The sequence below is a fragment of the Equus quagga genome, chromosome 2 (genome assembly GCF_021613505.1).
Source record: "Equus quagga isolate Etosha38 chromosome 2, UCLA_HA_Equagga_1.0, whole genome shotgun sequence".
In the NCBI taxonomy this organism is placed as follows: domain Eukaryota; kingdom Metazoa; phylum Chordata; class Mammalia; order Perissodactyla; family Equidae; genus Equus; species Equus quagga.
Genome location: NC_060268.1, coordinates 178,176,647 through 178,194,593, shown reverse-complemented (window position 1 = coordinate 178,194,593; position 17,947 = coordinate 178,176,647). Strand labels below are relative to the sequence as shown.

General features: G+C 48.6%; 1 protein-coding gene across 5 annotated transcripts in view; it reads left to right on the top strand.

Annotated features, from left to right (window-relative positions):
* Nucleotides 1-17,947, top strand: part of C2H10orf90 (chromosome 2 C10orf90 homolog) — a 128,547-nt gene that overhangs the window by 105,961 nt on the left and 4,639 nt on the right. For all 5 annotated transcript variants that reach the window (XM_046651744.1, XM_046651750.1, XM_046651737.1 and 2 more), the window contains 2 exons: nt 142-319; nt 14,832-14,895. In XM_046651744.1, the coding sequence (XP_046507700.1) occupies nt 142-319; nt 14,832-14,895 (242 nt within the window). The remainder of the gene's footprint in view (nt 1-141; nt 320-14,831; nt 14,896-17,947) is intronic.

The window sequence follows — 17,947 nt, the reverse complement described above, 5'->3', positions numbered from 1 at the left end:
TACAGGAAGTTGTGGAAGAAAATTGTGACGTGCTTACGCACGGTGGCTTTCGGTCTCTGAGTGTTGTACTTTTGATCAGCTTCTTGACCAAATCAGATGGATGTTGCCTGTCTCTTAAAATGTTTTCTTTCCTTCACTTAGGAAGCGCTGGAAGTCCGTAAACCTCAGTTCATTTCTCGCTCACAAGAACGACTGAAGAAGCTCGAACACATGGTGCAGCAGAGGAAAGCCCAGCGGAAGGAGAACGTCGGGCAGAAGCAGTCTCTTCTCCCTGTCCGCGCCAGCAAGAAGCAGTTCACCGTTCCTCATCCTCTTAGCGGTAAGCTCTGGGTGGCTGAAGAGGCCTGGCGAGACTGGGGGATCCCTGGGGCTGGACCCTTTGCCCGAGGTGATGGTGCAAATGACATCTGCAGGACTCGTGTTTGCTCTAAGTATCCAAACCTTAGTATCAGGAAGCATGCTCTGGGAGCCAGCCCATTTTGAGAGATTATATATGGGCACTGAATTCAGCAGTAATAACTTGGGACACAAATTTACCATTAGAGCTGGGAAAGAAGCCACACAACTGTAGCAGCCAGGGTAGCAAGTTCAAATTCTTGGCTCCTAACAGATATTTGCAAGAGATCCCCTTTGCCCTTTATAGATTGCAAAACAGACCTCAGGGTGCGAGGGTGACTCCAGCTTGTCTCCATCAACATTCTTCATCTTGAAACCCCTTTCCTGCTGCGAGCTCAGAGAGGGGATGGCCGGCTTTCGAAGAGCTGCAGAGCCGGTGTCAAGCCGACCCTGGGAGGGGCAGCGCTCATACCCCTCATTAGAGAAGAGATACCAGGAACCTTCTCTCGGCCAGGCACCGTGCTGGGAGCTGGGGATGGTGCAGTGAGCAAGGCTGACCTCAGTCTTTTCTTCATGGAGCTTATAAACAGACTATTAAACCAGCAAGAATAGCAAGAGGAGATGAGGGCAAGAACAGGGACATCAGAGCACAACTGACGGCCTGCCAACTCAAATCTTAAAATCTGGAGGCCTGGGGAAACCTCAGTTTTATTCTTTTGGATAGAGGAGCAAGATTTTTCTTCCTAGGAAAATGTTCTGGCCCCCAGGAGGTGAAATCATGGGTATAATTCTGAATAAAAGTCCTCAGGGGAAATAACTATATCCAATAAAATGCAGCTTAGCAAACATTACCGAGGTCTTGCAGGGGCCTGAGGGACAGAGGACAAAGAGAGTTGTAAGGGCATTCCTGTTAACCTCCAGGGTCCATGGGCAGGCCAAGGTTCCCTCATGCAACCAGAGCACTGTGGGGGGAGTTGCCTAAGACCCTGGGCAAGGGTGGACTTGAATGCATCCTTCTTGTGGCAAAGGATTTGGCAAAACACACTGCTCTTCCCAGTGACATGTTCCAGTAGGCCAAGGAAAGGAAATCAACAAGATGAATGGGCAAAGAGTTCCCCCGCCCCTTGAAATGTGTCTCTCACCAGAATTTCAAGCCAGTTGGCAGATACAGGCTCGATTTGAGTGTGTTCTCCAGGGTGCCATTTAGTCTCTGGCTCAACAAAGAGTGAGCTGGGTTCAGGTGCTGACTTCTCAAGCTGCTATGAGGGATGACAAATGTCAGCCACAACTGGGAGTCTTCAACAAGGAGGCCCCCTGGGGCCTTCAATGTCTCTGCTTGTCCTGAGGAGGGCTGCCCAGGTACCCATGATGTGTGGGCCCCTCCGCCTCAACATTTTTGAAGATCCTTCTTGATAGGTTAACAAATATAACACAATGCCTCTTTAGAACTCAACAGATTCACATTCACACAAAAAATAGTGTCTGAGGAGCTTCCTTTTGGTCAGATCCCTTTACTTTGTGTAGCAAAATATGGAGACCCAAGGACATTTGGGAACTTGTTATGTGTGGGGCCATGCATCAGCCGCCGTGCTGGGTTCTTCGTCCCCTGGGGCAGCTACCTTCCAGCTGTGCCACATTGTGGGTCCCAAATGGTCTGGAATACCATCATCTCAAATATCAGAGGGAGGCAGCCTTGGTCAGCTCTATTCGTTTCCTGGGGCTGCTGTAAGAAATGACCACAGACTGACTAAAATAACAGAAATGTATTCTCTCACAGTCTGGAGGCCAGAAGTCCAAAATCAAGGTGTCAACAGGATTGATTCCTTCTGCGGCTCAGAGGGAGAGTCCATCCTACGCTTCTCTCCTGGCTTCTGGTGGCTTCTGGCATTCCTTGGCATTCCTTGGCTTGTAGATGCATCATTCCAATCTCTGCCTCCATCTTCACATGGCCTCTGCCATGTCTGTGTGTCTTTATGTAGAAATTTCCTCTTCTTATAAGATCACAGGTGATAGATCGGGGTCCACCTTAATCCAAGATGACCTCATTTTAATTTGCGTACATCTGCAAAGACCCTATTTCCGAATAAAGTCGCAATCACACATATGGGGCTGGGGATAGGGGGACAAGGACTTGAAGGTATCTTTTAGGGGAGACACAGTTCTATCCACTGCCATCATCCAACTGTGGTGTTTGCTGGAAACAGAAATCCTCACAAGTCCACATTCCTTTAAATGAAAGTCTTAAAACCATATCTATGTGAAAGCTGGTGAGACCCAGTCAATAGTAGTAAATAACCAAGTCACTTTTCTATTCCCCAAATTTCAAGACAGTCCTGGCGATGAGACTGCTCTGGACGGGCCTCGGGTGCAAGGGTCTTGCGGCTCTTCTGCCCATCCTGCGGTATTTATGTGTCGATGAGAGCTTTACCCCCATGTTTGTTTGTGTTAGGTCAGTTCAGTTGGACAACTTCGGGAATCAGAGCCTCTTGTGAGCCCGCGCTAGTGAGAGGGAGTGTTGAAGGCCCCATTAAACAAGTCTACAGTACACATCTTGTCTTCAGCCTGTCTGCTGGCAAGACGATAAAAGCAAAATGCACATGTTTTTCTTACATGCTAAATTAGTTAATAAATCATTTGCATGAATGAGCTCTGGCTGCAGTGTCCAGACGTCTGTTAGAAAGAAGGCTTGCTTGCTTTCCGAGCTGGGGTAGCGGCCTCTCATCAGGGCTCGCCAGCGGTCTTGGCTCTGGAACAGACCTAAGCTGTTCAGGTGGGAGCTCTGGCATCTGACAAACACCCACCAGGGCAGGGGCTGCCGGGAGAGCAAGCGCCTGCCTCGCAGGGACAATTACAGCGGGCCAGAGGCCAGCTCTGCTTCCTGTTGGCTGATGAGTTCTGAGGAGTCTTTGAGGCTCAGAGCAGTGACATGTGTGCACGCATGCACGTGCACGCACATGTGTGTTTGTGTTAACTGGGCTCCCTGTGTGGAGACGGGGATTCTCATGAACATTTGGGAGGGATTGTGGAGAAGCCAGGAAGTGGCATTATAAAGGTCCTGCCTACAGCCCCAGCCTCTCTTTACTATCTCGTCCCCTATAGCTTGAATTCCCAAAGCCAATAAATGCATGTCTCTTTCCTTGCCCAGGAGCCACCTGGGCCACCTTTGCATGACTATAGCAGTGGCATAGGAGCTTCTTCATCCATCTCTTAGCAAACCTATCTTGAGAACTTACTCTGTGCCAGGCACAGTCTCTGGTCTCACAGACCTCGCCACCTTGTGGGGAAAGCACACAGGTAAAGAGAAAATGACCTTGGGATTTACTAAGTGCCATGAAAGCATTTGTCTGGTTGCCATGGAAACTCATAGGTGTGGACTTGCCCCCACCTTGGGGTTACTGAAGGCACAGTAGTGAGAGTAACCTGAGGTGCTCAGTTCAGCTAGGACTGGAATGTGAAATGAGAGTGTGGGGCAGAGGGAGAGACACAGGAGCCCAAGACGAGCCCAAGGAGGCTAGAAGGCATTGTATATGCTGCTCCTGAGTCTAAATACTCTGTGGAATGCAGAACAGTGACAGACGGAGAGGTTCTCAGGTGGCACAATGAGTGGAAAGTGGTGACTGCCAAGTTGCAGAGGAGAGGAAATGAGACCTAGGAAGCTGAAGGGGGAAGGCAGGAGGCAGCTTTGCTCTCACTCTCTGAGGTTGCAGACTCCCCAGTCTGAGGGCCTCTCTCTTTCCCAAGTCAGGGCTCCTCCTGCACACTCCACCACTTACCTGGGGCTGTAGGCAAGACTTCCCCATCTTCCCACACTGCTCCTGGCATCCCATGGCGGGGGGAGGATGTGGTCATGTCCAAAGGCACCTAGGAATTAGAGTGGTTCAGAATTAGTGATAGCGTCCACCTTGCAGAATGAATCTGGAGCAAGATGGACTAAAAGCACATGGGAAGCATCAGGTACAGGACCTGCAGGATTAGGCGGCCCATCACCTATAGGTGTAGGAGGTACATTACCTGCAGATGTACCTGCAGGAGTAGGCAGTACAGCACCCATAGGTGTAGGGGTACAGCACCTGTGGGTGTAGAGGGTATAGTACTTATGAGTAGAAGGTACAGCACCGGTAGGTGTAGGCAGTACAGCGCCTGTGGGTGTAGGGGTCCAGCACCTGTAGGTAGTAGCTGGTGCAGCACCTGCAGTCTTGCAGGTAGGAGGCAGTACAGCACCGCAGGTTGTAGGTGCTCAGTCAGCGGCAGCCCTCACTGTCCTCTGTTGACCCATCTGTGGCTCTATCCTGTTCCCACTGCAGCTCCCCAAGCCTGGCCTCATCATCTCCCTGGGCTGGAGGTTCAGCTCAGATCCTCCCTGGAGCCCACCCCCACCCTGCCTGCCTCTGCCTTCCCCCAGCCTTCCCGGTTGGTCTCATTTCTCATTTGCTGTTCTTCCTTACCTCCAGGGACATTCACAATCAGGGTCCCCAAACCACCCGATGGAAGCTTTATCTATCCCTCTTCCTTTCTGCCCTGCAAAATCCTGCCCAACCTTACTAGCTCGTCTCAAGTCCAGCCTCTTCCTTCATCTCTTACCTGCGAGGCCCTTTCCTCTCCTTCCTGCACTGCATGACCTGGGCAGTGTGATGACTTTCAATTCACAGAGGAGCGCTTGCTCCTTAGGAATCACCGCTGTTTCCTGCCCTCAGTGCTGCCAACAGTCAGAAAGCCCAGCCGTGCTCAGATCCAGCCCAGGCTGCTTTGCTCCCATCTCGGTTGATTCCCCTCTGCCTGTCAATATCTTTGTCATGTCCCCTTAGCCTGTGTTAAGAATGTATGGAAAACCCCGCAGGAACATCCTCCTCTTCCATGAAGCCCGCCGTGACTATCCCCATCCAGTCTCCCCACCCGCTTCCATTTGCGTACTCTTGACTCGTGTATCTCTCTAGATCCCCCATCTTCGTATCTTCTTATTTGGATTATAGTCATATGAGTGTGCTGGAAAATTCTCCCTACATCTTGAGTGCCAGTGTGCACACACCACACCAAGTCACTCTGGGACGCCCTCCTATGTGCACTGAAGCAGACTGAATTAATCTGAATCGCGTTAGCCACACTTCCGAGGGTGAGCCAAGTCAGAGCTATTCAGATCACGGACCAGTAGAAAAACGGAATTCTCCTGAAGGCACTGCAGAATTCCTTCTCCGACGATCTGCTTTCACTGACGATTCTTGGCTGGAGCAAGTATTAAAGTTAATTTGCATTCCCAGAGCATCTAGCTGGAGAAGTGACCCAGCAGATACGTGATGGCTGGGGAAGTCACCGCAGTCATAAAATCGTGCCGCTCATCACGCAGCAAGCCGGGCCCTGGCTATCACCTGAGCTGATCTCGTGAATGTTTTTCCATAAAACATGCGAGTAAATATTTGTGGATAGTTCTCCCAATATTACTCACAAAGAAATTTTAAAATGTGCGTATCAGATGCAATTAAATTGTAAGTTCATCAGTCTGCAAAGAAAACAGGGAGCGTGATTTAGCTAAAAGGCTGTCTCCTTGATTCAAAGACATTTGCGTGTAGAACATATTAGTGTCCTTCCCAGACCAATGAGAAAGTGTAGTGTGTTTTTTAAGGAAACATGGGAAGAAAAGACCAGTTTATGTCCACTGATTAGAAGTAGACCTAAAGGACGGGTTATTTACATTAAAATAACATAAGGTGAAAACACAGAGTTGCAGACCAGTGAGGAAAACCGAATTCAGGGGACATTTCTTTTCCCGGTTGTCTTGATGTTATTTTCCAAATGATCTCCCCTTTATCCCACACTGCAGCTCAGTAATAAACCTGCAGTGACACTAAGGGTATAAATCTGCTTGGCAACGAGAATGAAAGTTTATTCATCATCTATAAATCACCCTATTTTGTGGTTCTCTAAAAAAAATGCTGGGAAGCCCTGGAATTGGAGCAAACAGAGACTCCCAGATCCACAGTGAGTCTTTCTGATTGTACTAGATGGTGCTGTTTTCTGGTGACGTGTGTGAGTTGAGCCATTGTTGAGGTTCCTTTAAATGAGTAATTTAAACTTGCCATAATGTGGAGAAATACGCCAGATTTTCTTTTTATGTATAGAGATTAAATGCTATCCTATAGCCACAAATAACGACTTTGAAAACTGAGAACTATTTATCACTGTTAATGTTCTGCATTTGGTCTCCCTTTTCTCCCCAGTGTCCTCAGGCCTAGAACTATCCAAACACAGTCCAGAGGGAGAGCAGGCCCTTCAGGTCCCTTTGAGAAATGTCTTGTATTCTGTGTGGTCTTGGAGGGTTACAATGCCCAGTGTATGTTAAGGGCACTGATGAACCCTGCAACAATGAAGTCTGCTTAAATTTGTTTAAGCTTGTTTTCCCTAAACTTCTTTGACTTTGGAATGCTTTCATCTAATTCTTGAGAGTCCACTTTGGAAACGTTGCTCTAGGAATCTTTACTTATAGAAACATCTACCATGCTTTGCTAAAGAAACCCCAACTGGAGTTTCGATCTGCCATTTTCCACAGAAATCTGGGACTGTGGGAAGGAGGTCTTGCTCTCATTACCTGCGTCCCTCGGTCTAGCAATGCCAGGAAGTGATGCCTGAGAGCCCTGGGGACCTCTGGGCAGTGGGGTGTGGGGTATGATGCTGACTTCACAGTCTGTGGCTGGCTTCGGCTCACTGGATGCTTGTCCACAGACAGGCCTGCCTGGACCTGTCTCCATGTGGGCTACCCTGGCATCGGTAACAATGCCATCATGCTGGTGCCCAGCACAAAGTCCATCAGAGAAAGAGGAGCCAGTCACAGTCCCTTTGGAAAGTCCTTCACAAATGTCACCATCTGAAATAACCAGGGAGAAAAGGGAGTCAGATTTATCAAGTGAAAATACAGGGTTCCCAGTGAAATTTGAATTTCAGATTAACAAAACATTTTTCAGTATAAGTATGTCCCAAATATCGCATGGGACATACTTACGCTAAAAACTGTTTCATTGTGGATCCGAAATGAAAATTTCACTGGGCATCCTATATTCCATCTGGCCATCCTTCTACAAAGCCTTGAAACCCACTCCAGGACTTGGCTTTTTTCCTCATCACTTGAGTTACCTTCTGTCAGTGGTCCTCAAACCTGAGCGAGCACCAGTATCCCCTGGAGGGCTTGAGAAAGTGAACACCACTGGCCCTTCCCCAGCATCTCTCATTCCGATGATCTGGGGTGGGGTCAAGAATCTGCATTTGTAACAAGTTCCCAGGTGACGCTGATGCTGCTGGTTCCGGAAGCTGCACAGATATTGGCATTTATGTGAAAATATAAGCCCCACTTTGATGAACCACAACCATAGATCTTCCACAGAGAATAAAAATCCCATAGATTCCATCAGGAACTCAGTTCTCAGGACTTTTACTTCCTGACTTTGAGACCTGCGGAAAGTGACCGAACCACGAGACCTCAGTTTCCTCCCCTATAAGGAGGAAAGAAGACCTGCTTTACTGGGTCATAGTTAGGAGGAACTGAATCACGAACTGCGGCCTCGGTGCAGGGGACACTTGGGGAATGGTGATAGCATTGTTGCTGTGGTTTGGTCTTCACGGGTTACAGTGCGCTTTCGTATGGACCATTCCCTTGAGACCTCCTAAGACCCTTTAAAGCAGATGCCGTCCCCCCATTGAGCAGAGGAGGAGCTGACTCAGGGTGCTTGAGCAGCCTTTCCCAGAGCACACAGACTCGGAGCCCGAACAGACATCTTTACCATGGTGTGGAGGGTCAGGCTGGCCAAAGGAGGCATCAAATGGACATCATAAAAGTATAATGTTTAGTTTACTAATGCTCATGTTATTTTTATGTAAGTATAAACAAACTATGAATTTCCTGCCATATGTAGCGAGGTCACTAAGAAGTGGGGTTATAAAATCTTCGGGGCTGGGGAAGCTGCCCGTCCACTGCTGGTTTGCCTTCAACTTCCCCAGTGAGCTGTTCGCAGAAAATGCTGTGCATCGCCTTGCCTGCTACTGCAGGCCTCCCATGGGGAAATGCATGTTTTCAGCAACTGACGGGAGCCCTTGACGGGGCTTCACATTGTGAGCTTCTGGTCTTGAGTAGGGATCTGGGTTAGGTTGAGAGTCACTGATCTTACAGACACCCGGGTAAGCTGAATTCACACGGTTGCAGCTTGCTGTTCTGCGTGGCCTTGGCTGCCTGCCATGCTGGCAACCAGAGATGGCTGGTGCAGGAGAGAGCCACCATGATACAGGCCAGCCTTCCTTTGCGGCCCCTGGGGCTTTTCTGGGGCTACTGGAAAGCCTTGGGCCTCTCTGTTCTTTGCTGGATCTTTGAGGAGTAACCAGGCAAGAAATATTAACCCCAGGTGTCTTTGGCCCTGGAGGTGGAGTATGAATGGGAGGGGGCAGGGGTGTTTGGGGGGTTGGCGGGGAGGAAATAGAGGAGAAGAGATTCTCCCTTGTCCTCTAGGGGTTCATGTGCCGCTTGGGGAGAGAGTTGGTCAGGAAGACAGCTGTAAACCAAGTCTAGAATCATCTAAGAGAAGACCCTGAGGGAGTAAGGAGGAAAAACGGGCTTGCGATGGAGCTCTTGGGCCCAGGAGATGAAGCAGGATTGAACTAGGGATTGCATCAAGATTCCATTTCTCTCAAAAAATGTTTTTCATAGACATGTTTGACTTGGGCATCTGGTCCCTGTAGTTGGGGGAGCTGAAGCCATGCTCCTCGTGTCTTGCCTGCCCATGTTTCATCAAGGGTTCTCCCGTTATGCAGATCCATAGGGGGCTCATAGGTTGCCAGCATTCATGGTGAGTCCTTTTCATCACCACCCCCTCCCAGGGGGGCAGACCCTTTCTCAAATCCATCCTTAGCTCCCCAGCACCTCATCTTTTTGTGGAAGCCCCCAGGTGGGGAGCCTGCTCTAAACTAGAGCATAAATCTCTGCGTGCAGGAGCTGAGCTCTCCTCCAGGAAGGTGATTCATTGTTTAAGCAGGAGCTCCCTCATCCCGTTTCTCGAAAAGAAAAGAAATAGATGTAAAAAGAAATAGATGTCTCTGGAGACCTCTGGTTTATTCTCCTTTCTTGTTTTTGTATGCCTTCACCAGAAGGGGCTGAGAGCCTCGTTGCATTTCTGCAGTGTGACATCAGCATCTCTCTTGTGTGTCCAGACGATAATTGGCGCACAGTGTTGTTTTCATATAAGTGCCAGCATCAAGGCAGCTTCCACCCACCTTCCAGCTCCCTGGAACAGGCTGCTCACCACGTGGAACTGTCATTCAGGGGCAAGATTCCACAGAAGGCTAGAAGTGATTTTAGAAAAATGAGGATGTTTATCCAGCAGTAGATTTTATCATCACAAGAGCATTTCGGAAGGAAGCAGCCTACGAGTCTTCTAACTCACTCTTGCGTGGTGCAACGTGCACCGTTTAATTTCTGGAGAGCTAGTTAGTCCAGAGGGCACAGCTCTGCTGTTGCCTACCTCAAGCAAATTAGAGGTCCCACTGAGGTGAGCTGAATAGAAAGGGCGAGCAAGAAATTGGATTTAGCTCCTGAAAACCATGATGTAATTGCTCCAGCGGCAGGAAGGCCAACTGCTCATTGGCTTTGAAACTGGCGTAGTGAAAAGTCTGTGATCTTAGAGTACAGACGTACTGGGGCCCTGTTTTAGGGGAAAATTTCTCTAGAGATTTTTTCCCCCTAAAACATTTCCATTTCCTTTGGGAGGCCTAGTCTTTAATAGGAGATTCTGGGAGGTGTAGACTTGGCATCTACACTGCAAACCGGCTTATTGGCTCCTGGCTGAATTCTCTCCAACAGGGATCTCCTGGTTTCTCAGATGGGGAAGCAAACGTGTGAGTGATTCTTCCGAGTGCTCAGGGTGACTGCAAAAAACCCGCTCTGGGAGGGCCTCGTGCTAATAAGTCTGGTGTGAACTTGATTACCATTTAGATTACTTGTGCAATCAGCAAAGCGAAGCTTTGCAATCAGAGCTGGCGATAAGGGCTCCATGTGGACGAAAAAGAGCCCTTGCCCCATAAACAGCCAATCATGCCGGCAACCGACCCGGTGATCCTTGCCTCCTGGTGACACTGTCAGCTGTCTGAATGTTGAGGCCACCTGTCCCTGTGTGTGTGTGTGTGCATGTGTGTTTTGCACACATGTGAGGTGAAGGTTATAATAAACACCTGCCTGTGTTTATAGAGATCAATGGGATGTCAACACTTGGCTTTCACTCAGCTGCTCCCCCAGAGCAGCCTCGGAAGCACCAAGATTTGGTAGCTGAGTGTTTGCTGACTTTGAAGCAGGCAAGGGCTTAAGCGTGTCTGGCTTTGCCAAGTGAAATTAGCAACAGGCCTGTAGTTTGGATATAATAATGAGCCAGACACAGAGACTCAGGGTTAAGAAAATAATAATAAAAAGAATTTTCCAGAAATACAGAAATGGGCAACTTACTTTAGTAATTTTATTTTTAAAATAATTCTTCTGTTTGAATGATAATGGGAAGTAAATACAATTCTAGTTCTTTCTCCTCCACATTAGTGAATTAGAATATACGAAGCTTCAAGGAAAATTCATGAAAGACCCATAAGTGGGCTGAAAATTGTTCTCACCAGTCACTTTAATTTTATAAAGGCAGAATTTTCATTAAAAGGGAATTGATAGATGGGATTTCACCGTATGTTTGAAGAAAGCGTGTGCAGGTTGAGGTCTATCCCGTGAAACGAGGTCCCTAACGGGTCCTGCCGCGTGTGTCTTGAGGAACTCTCTCTTGCTGCAGGCAGGTCCCCGTGGTCCTGCTGCATTTCCACCTGGGCTCCCCTACCCCCCAGCCCTCCTGCCGCTGCCCGGGGACCCCTCTCTTTCTCAAGACGCAGCGCGGCTGTTGCCTGCTCTGCGGTCTTCCCAGCCCCGCCTCTTCCCTGATGGACAGAGCATTCTCCCATGAGCCCTCTCCCTGTGCAGATGTTGGTCCTGGCACCTAAAGGTTCTCACCCTTTGAGCCCTTAGTTTTATTTGTGTCCCTACTGCAGAGCACCAAAGAAGTGAAAGCTTAACTGTCATCACATGAGTGGTCACTCAAACCCAAAGCCTGGGAGCCATCCTGACTCTTCTCTCCCAGCCCCGCACTCACTTTGTTCAGTGTGGAGTGCCGAGTTCTCCCACCGCTCGGCCTGTGCTGAGCACTGCCGTCTCTCATTTACCGCTGCAGCCACCTGGTCTGTCTCCCTGCTGCCATATTTGCATCCCCTCCACCCAGTTCGTGCTCTGAGCAGCCGCTAAAATCATCTTTTAACAATATAAATCAGATCTCCCATTTAAAACCCACGTGACTCTCCATCTCTCTTACTCTAAGGAAAACCCCTTAACAGGCCTGTAAAAGGCAACATGGTGTTTCCCGATTCTGGTGCACATTAGAATCATCTGGAGATTCTGGTCCAGATTCCAATACTTACACACGGGAATCTGGTGAAACTCCCCAGGTGGTGGTACAGTGTGACCTAGGTGGAGGACCACTGCTGCCCTGCTCCCGCCCCTCTACCTGCCTGGCTCCACGGCATGCTCTCATGCCACCCTCCCTCCCTCATGCTGCATGCACCATGGCTCTCACTCCTCCTGCCTGAGGAGGAGTTCATTGTTCCCTCTACCCAACCCCCTTCACCCAGATCCTCTGCTGGCTCTTGTCATTCCTGTCATGGTTTAACTATCTCCTCCCCGAGGGGCCTTCCTGACCGCCCAGGTCCCCCCGACCTCATGGCCTGGTTTCCTTTTCTTCGGAGTACTTGCCTCATATTCTGTAGGTTGTTTGTTAGTTATTTGACTCCTCCCTCAACAAGTGAGTCTCATGGTGGCAGGATCTTATCTATTTTTTTCTTCTGAGCATCACCTGGCAACAGAGTAGTTGCTCATTAAAGGTAGAAGGATGGCGTATAAGAAAAAGGAATTTTGAATTGGTCTCATGGGAAATGAACTAGCACTTTCAGGGTTCCTGTCATGCGGATTCTGCAACCATGGGTTGGTGGCCAAGTTCTGAAGTGAAGAGCATGTGTGGCCGGAGCTGGGCTGATTCGGGCTGAAACCCAGCTCTGCCACTCACTCGTTCAATGTGTGCACCTGAGCAGGAACCACTCAGCCCTTTGAACTTTGATTTCCCCAATCTGAAAATACGAAAAAATCATGAGTGTGTCATAGGGTTGGTATGAAGATCAAGGGAGACCATGTAAGGAAGCATCCTAAGCGCTGGCAGCATTATTACCGATAATAATGCTGCTTTGCTGCGCTGCTCCCTCCCCCTCCCTTTCCACTTCCTCCCCGAGACAGCCCCTGGATAGTAGGTGCCTTCTTTGAGCTCTGGTGAGTCTGGGAGCCCTTAGCAACCACTTGCTTTGTTTCAAACAATCTCCTCCAGGCAGGAAGCACCTCCCTTTCTTCCTTTCGCTTTCCTCCTGGCCAGAAAGGCCCCACTAGTCACCAGACGGGCTTGCTGCTGTTACGAAAACTCAAAGTCAACGGCACCCAACATGCACACGCTTCCCCAAGGTGTGGGTGGTGCCCGGCAGTGGGGGAGGGCCCTTGTGGAGACAGACCTGTCTGTTTTGCACCTCACAGGGGCTGCTGGGCCCAGACTTGAAACTTCTGCTGAGACACAGCAGGCCAAAGAGAGTTCAGAAAACAAAACAGTGGAGGTGCCAAATAGCTCACATTTGCTTTTGTTTCCTCTTGGAAATGAAACCAAGGCTTCATTGTGGTATCAGGTGCTCTAAAGAAACAAACTCAAAAAAAAAAAAAAAACCCCAAAACAAACAACTAATTTCTGAGATAGACCACATGCAACTGGATTGAGCTTATAAGAATGCAACAAACGCGATTTTTATTCCCTTGGGACCCCATCTGCCTGCATTAGCCTCACCCTGACTTTGAGTATCTCCTGAGGAATGCTAATCCAGACTTGAGCCAAGACCCTGACTGCCTTAAGGAGACTCCCCATTTCTTTGGGAATGCCGTTGGGATTTTCCTGAGGCCCCGGGCTCTGGCCTGGCCCTGTCTGTAGTGACAGCCAAGGGTGGGCACTGGGAGGTGTCTCAGCAGATCACAGACTTCATGGTGATGTTGACTGCTCCTCATTCTTGTGGCCCGGTGCCTTTCCAAACACTGGGGACAACGTCCCTTAACTGGGAAAATTCTTCTGATTTCTTTCCCCTTTCTCCTATTTCTCCTTTGAATCTCGTCTTTGAAGTTAAGTAATGGTGCCATTTTTTTCTTTAATATCTCCACAGAATACAAGCTTAGCCGCTGTGTGCTTTCCGTATTGTAAATTGGTAGCCGTGTTTGTTATATTTCTCCAGAGGGAAATAATCCCTTAGTATCCTGTCTCTACCCCACCTTCTTGTATATTCCTGTAAAATTCTGCTTATTCTCAAGCCTGAGAAGTCTTTGGTGGCTCCACTGGAGTGTTAAGCAACGGGGACAGGCCCAGGTGGAGGAGATTAACAGAAATATGCCAGGTCTTTGCTGGGGATCCCGGGAGCCCACTTCAACTCTGCAATATGGAGCAAGGATGCTGAGTTGCCTGTCTGCTTGTGCTGAATGAAGGTGGTGAGCTGGTTACTGTCCAGGTGTTCCAGAAAGTGTGGCAGCTGCTCAGACACACCTCCATGCAGTGAGCACCCCAGGAGCATTTTTGTGTGCCAGACTCTTGGCTAATCTATCTGGCTCAGAGCCTCATGGGAATTTCAGTTATTGTTAAAGGGTATACACTATTTTTTTAAACAAATACTATTTTTAAGATGTGCCATCTGTAAACATCGTTGTGATTAGTAATATATAATTATGTTGAAAAACATTCCAGACTCATAGTGATTTCTAGCCACAGTGCACTTTCTCAGGCACGGGACACTAGACAGGCTTTACTGTTAAGTTGTGATCCATCACATTTTCTGATGCTGGAAAGGGGCGATCCTTCCACTAGGACAGATGCAGAGGCTGAGCACCCCGATGGAGGCCCAGAGGTGAGAGCGCCTGCTCTCAATGCTCTAGTGAGAGCTGGGAGACTTCCTTGTCCTTGGAGGCACCAAAAACCGGGGGGGGGGGGGGTTGTGTGTGGGACAACTGCACACCCAGCACCAGGCACCCAGGTTGACACTGAAGCCCATTTTAGTGCCACCTGGCATTGCCCCCAGCAAACCCTGACTCTATTGCTGAATGGAGCCTGCAAAGGAGCCGCTGTCCATAAAGTATGTCAGATGCTAACCTGGTCCTTCATGCTCATATTGGACCACTGCCAAGACCAACCTGGTGGTTGTCGATTTCAACACAAGCGTTTATGGCATATGAGTGTCTACTGAGTCCGGCAGTATTCGTAACAGGCTGGGGCTTAGGTTAAGGGTCAGTGACGGAGTGTGAACTAAGTCTGCTGCAATGTTTCTCTAAAAACGTGCGACATCCATACCTTCTGAATTAATCCTCTTTCCATTTTTTCCAGATAACTTGTTCAAACCCAAAGAAAGGTACATTTCAGAGAAGGAGATGCACATGCGATCTAAAAGGTACTTGGTTATCTTGTGAGGTTGAAGAAAGCAGGGGAGGAGGGAGTCAGGATCCATGTGCTGTACAACAGGGCCACTATTTCTGGGTCCATGTTTAAGGTCTGAGATCTTCTTGGCCGTGAATTTGAAAAGTTGGCTAAAAGAAGTGCAGTTGTTGAATTGTGCCCCTGAACATTAATGCCATTCTTGGAAAAACCTTAGGAAAGTGGTGGGTCTTGGATTCTGAACCAATCCAGTAATTGGTCTCTAAGAGATCCCTGGACTCATAATGGGGACACTTCTGCACATTCTCATCATCGCCCTGGGCAGGTGCTGTTTGTCACTGTGCGCCTTTGAAAGTAATTTTATGAGGATGAGAGAAGCTGCTTCTCCTGAGGGCCTCCACAGTGGCAGGGCCTGCAGGAAAGACCCAAATTTGGAAGCCAATGGCATGTAGTAGCCAGCGAGGCCACACAGGGCCACGGGCCAGCCTTCCTGGCACTCCATCCCCAGTGGGCTTGGCGGCCCTGTGGCCAGCAAACTCGACCTGTTCTCCTGGGCTGGTTGCTATTCTAGACGCCCTCTAATTCTCACCAACCTGATGCCCACCAAGGCTGCCATTCTTTCTGAGACCTGGCCTCCTAAACAAAATGTAATAGCCCGATAGCGTTGGCCAAGTTTATGCTAGTGAAATGTCATTAGTTTTAAAAAAGTACCTAGCACTGGGAAGAATTATAATAATTGAACCCAATTGATAGTGCACTTAGAGAAACCACTGAAACAGGAAGAATGTGTTTCTCCCCACTCCAGGCACAAAATCTCTGCTTTTCCCGTGAGAGGTAATATTAGGTTGTTTTTGTGATAGTTAGCCAACTTTCATCATCTGTGGGAAACCTCTTCGTAAAAAAAAAAAGCCAAAGTCACGAGAAGGGGGACCATCCCATTAACGACCTGATTCACAGCATTCTAACTGGGGCTTTTAAAGGGCCTCTGGGTTTTAAGACTTGCTGTTTCAGAAGTGCAAAGTTGCATATACCTCATGCCAAAAGCATTCCTTTCTCAATTTAATGAAAAGATTCAGCCAAATCTTCCCCTCCCAGTCCCTAAACCCACCACTGCTATTATGGAGCCACACAATTAAGATAATAGATCTCAAAGCAGCATTACAGAGAGCATTACCCTATTATTTTACAAAAGGGGACATTGAGGCTGGAGAGGACAAATGAGCTGGGTGAAGCTGCACCCACATGATTGGCTTCCCCAGCCAGAAGCCAGGTCTCCTGTGATGGAGTCAGTAACTGGGTTTTCACTCTGCTCTGTGGGCTGTGCCCTGGGGGGCTCTGACCCTGGCTCTCAGACCCCACTCACCCGCAGAATCACACCAGAGCTTTCTTTTCTTTTGTATTCTTTGTTATTAATTGTATTGTTAAATTAAATTCTTTTTTCTTTTTTGAGGAAGATTAGCCCTGAGCTAACTGCTGCCGATCCTCCTCTTTTTTCTGAGGAAGACTGGCCCTGAGCTAACATCTGTGCCCATCTTCCTCTACTTTATATGTGGGACGCCTGCCACAGCATGGCGCACCCGGGATCCAAACCGGAGAACCCCTGGCCGCCGAAGTGTGCACTTAACCGCTGTGCCACTGGGCCGGCCCCCAAATTAAATTTTCATTTTAAAAATTCCAACAATGGTGATAAAGCCAAAGTCCCTTGTAACCAACTGTCCCTCTTCCCACTGCACTGCCCAGCTCCGGTTCCATCTCCAGGGACACCCACAGTTATCAGCCTCCTGTGTGTCCTTCCAGGCCGTTTTTATCTGAATTTTTATCTGAAACTCCCCATAGGATTCAGACAGTCAGCATCAGGAAGAGGGGTCTCGATGGATCTGAAGGGATTTCCACTGGGGAGCTTTGGGATAGTCAGCTTTCTTACTGATGCCTTACCATCTTCCCCCTGGTCCTTCCTAGAATAGCTCCTGGGTGTGGCAGCCATGTGTTCATTTATTCATTCAAACCATATCGATGTCCACAGTGTGCCAGGCACTGTGCTAGGCACAAGCATGTCCCGGGTTACTTTAGCTGCATGGTTGGGGGACAATGTTGCATAAAGTCACACACACTGAGGTTTGAAACCCAGCCCAGCCTTAGCCAGCTGAGGGACTTTACAAGGCTCCTGACCTTGCTGGGACCTCATATGCCAGCAGGACACTATAGGCCCCTTCCAACTGTCATGAGGATTAAATGAGAATATTTGTGTCAGATGATTAACCTAATGCCCAATAACCAAGATAATGTCGCCTGATTTTGTCGCCATCAATATTTTTATACTTTGTAATTATTATTTTAACAGTGGAACCTGTTAAACAAATTGTGTCTGGCTTTCAAACATGAGAGAAAATGAAAAAGAGATGTTTAGCCAAGTCCACATATATAGCAATTCAAAAGCTTGGGGTACAGCGACTCCACTGTGTCTATGATTCTAGCAGAAATGCTGTTTGGCATCAGTACATAAATAGTTTCTGTTAGGAGGTGGGAAAGAAGGATCCAGAAGAAGGATCCCTCAGGCCCTTGTAACTTGGAAGTTCCTAGTTTTATACCAGGACAAGAACATAATACTCATGGCTGAGATGTAGTTGGAAACAGCTGAATTAGGAATGCTATAGCTGAAGAGGTAAACACACACACAGTTATGTGTGTTATTCCAGTATAATTCTTAACACTTTCATTTATTTGCTGCTCCTCTTCTAATTCACAGGGAGGCAAAAACTGAGGGGCAAAAATGTATTTGGGGGCAAGTTTACGCTGAGAGTGGCGAAACAGTGGGGTTGGAATCTCTCATTTTACAAGCAAGTAGTTCACTAGCATAGAGAATGGAGGGACAAGAAAAGTGACTTCTAAATAAATAACCAGCCTCTCCAGCCGGGCCCTGGCTGGGGCTCGGCCTGGCGCCGTCCCTGCCCCACAGCCCCGTTCTGGAGACTGTCAGGGAAGCCCCTGGTCTGGGCGTCTCACAGATCAGGGACACGGCCACGTGCAGCCGATCTTCCCTTTGAAATGGAAGCGCCTGCTGACGAGAC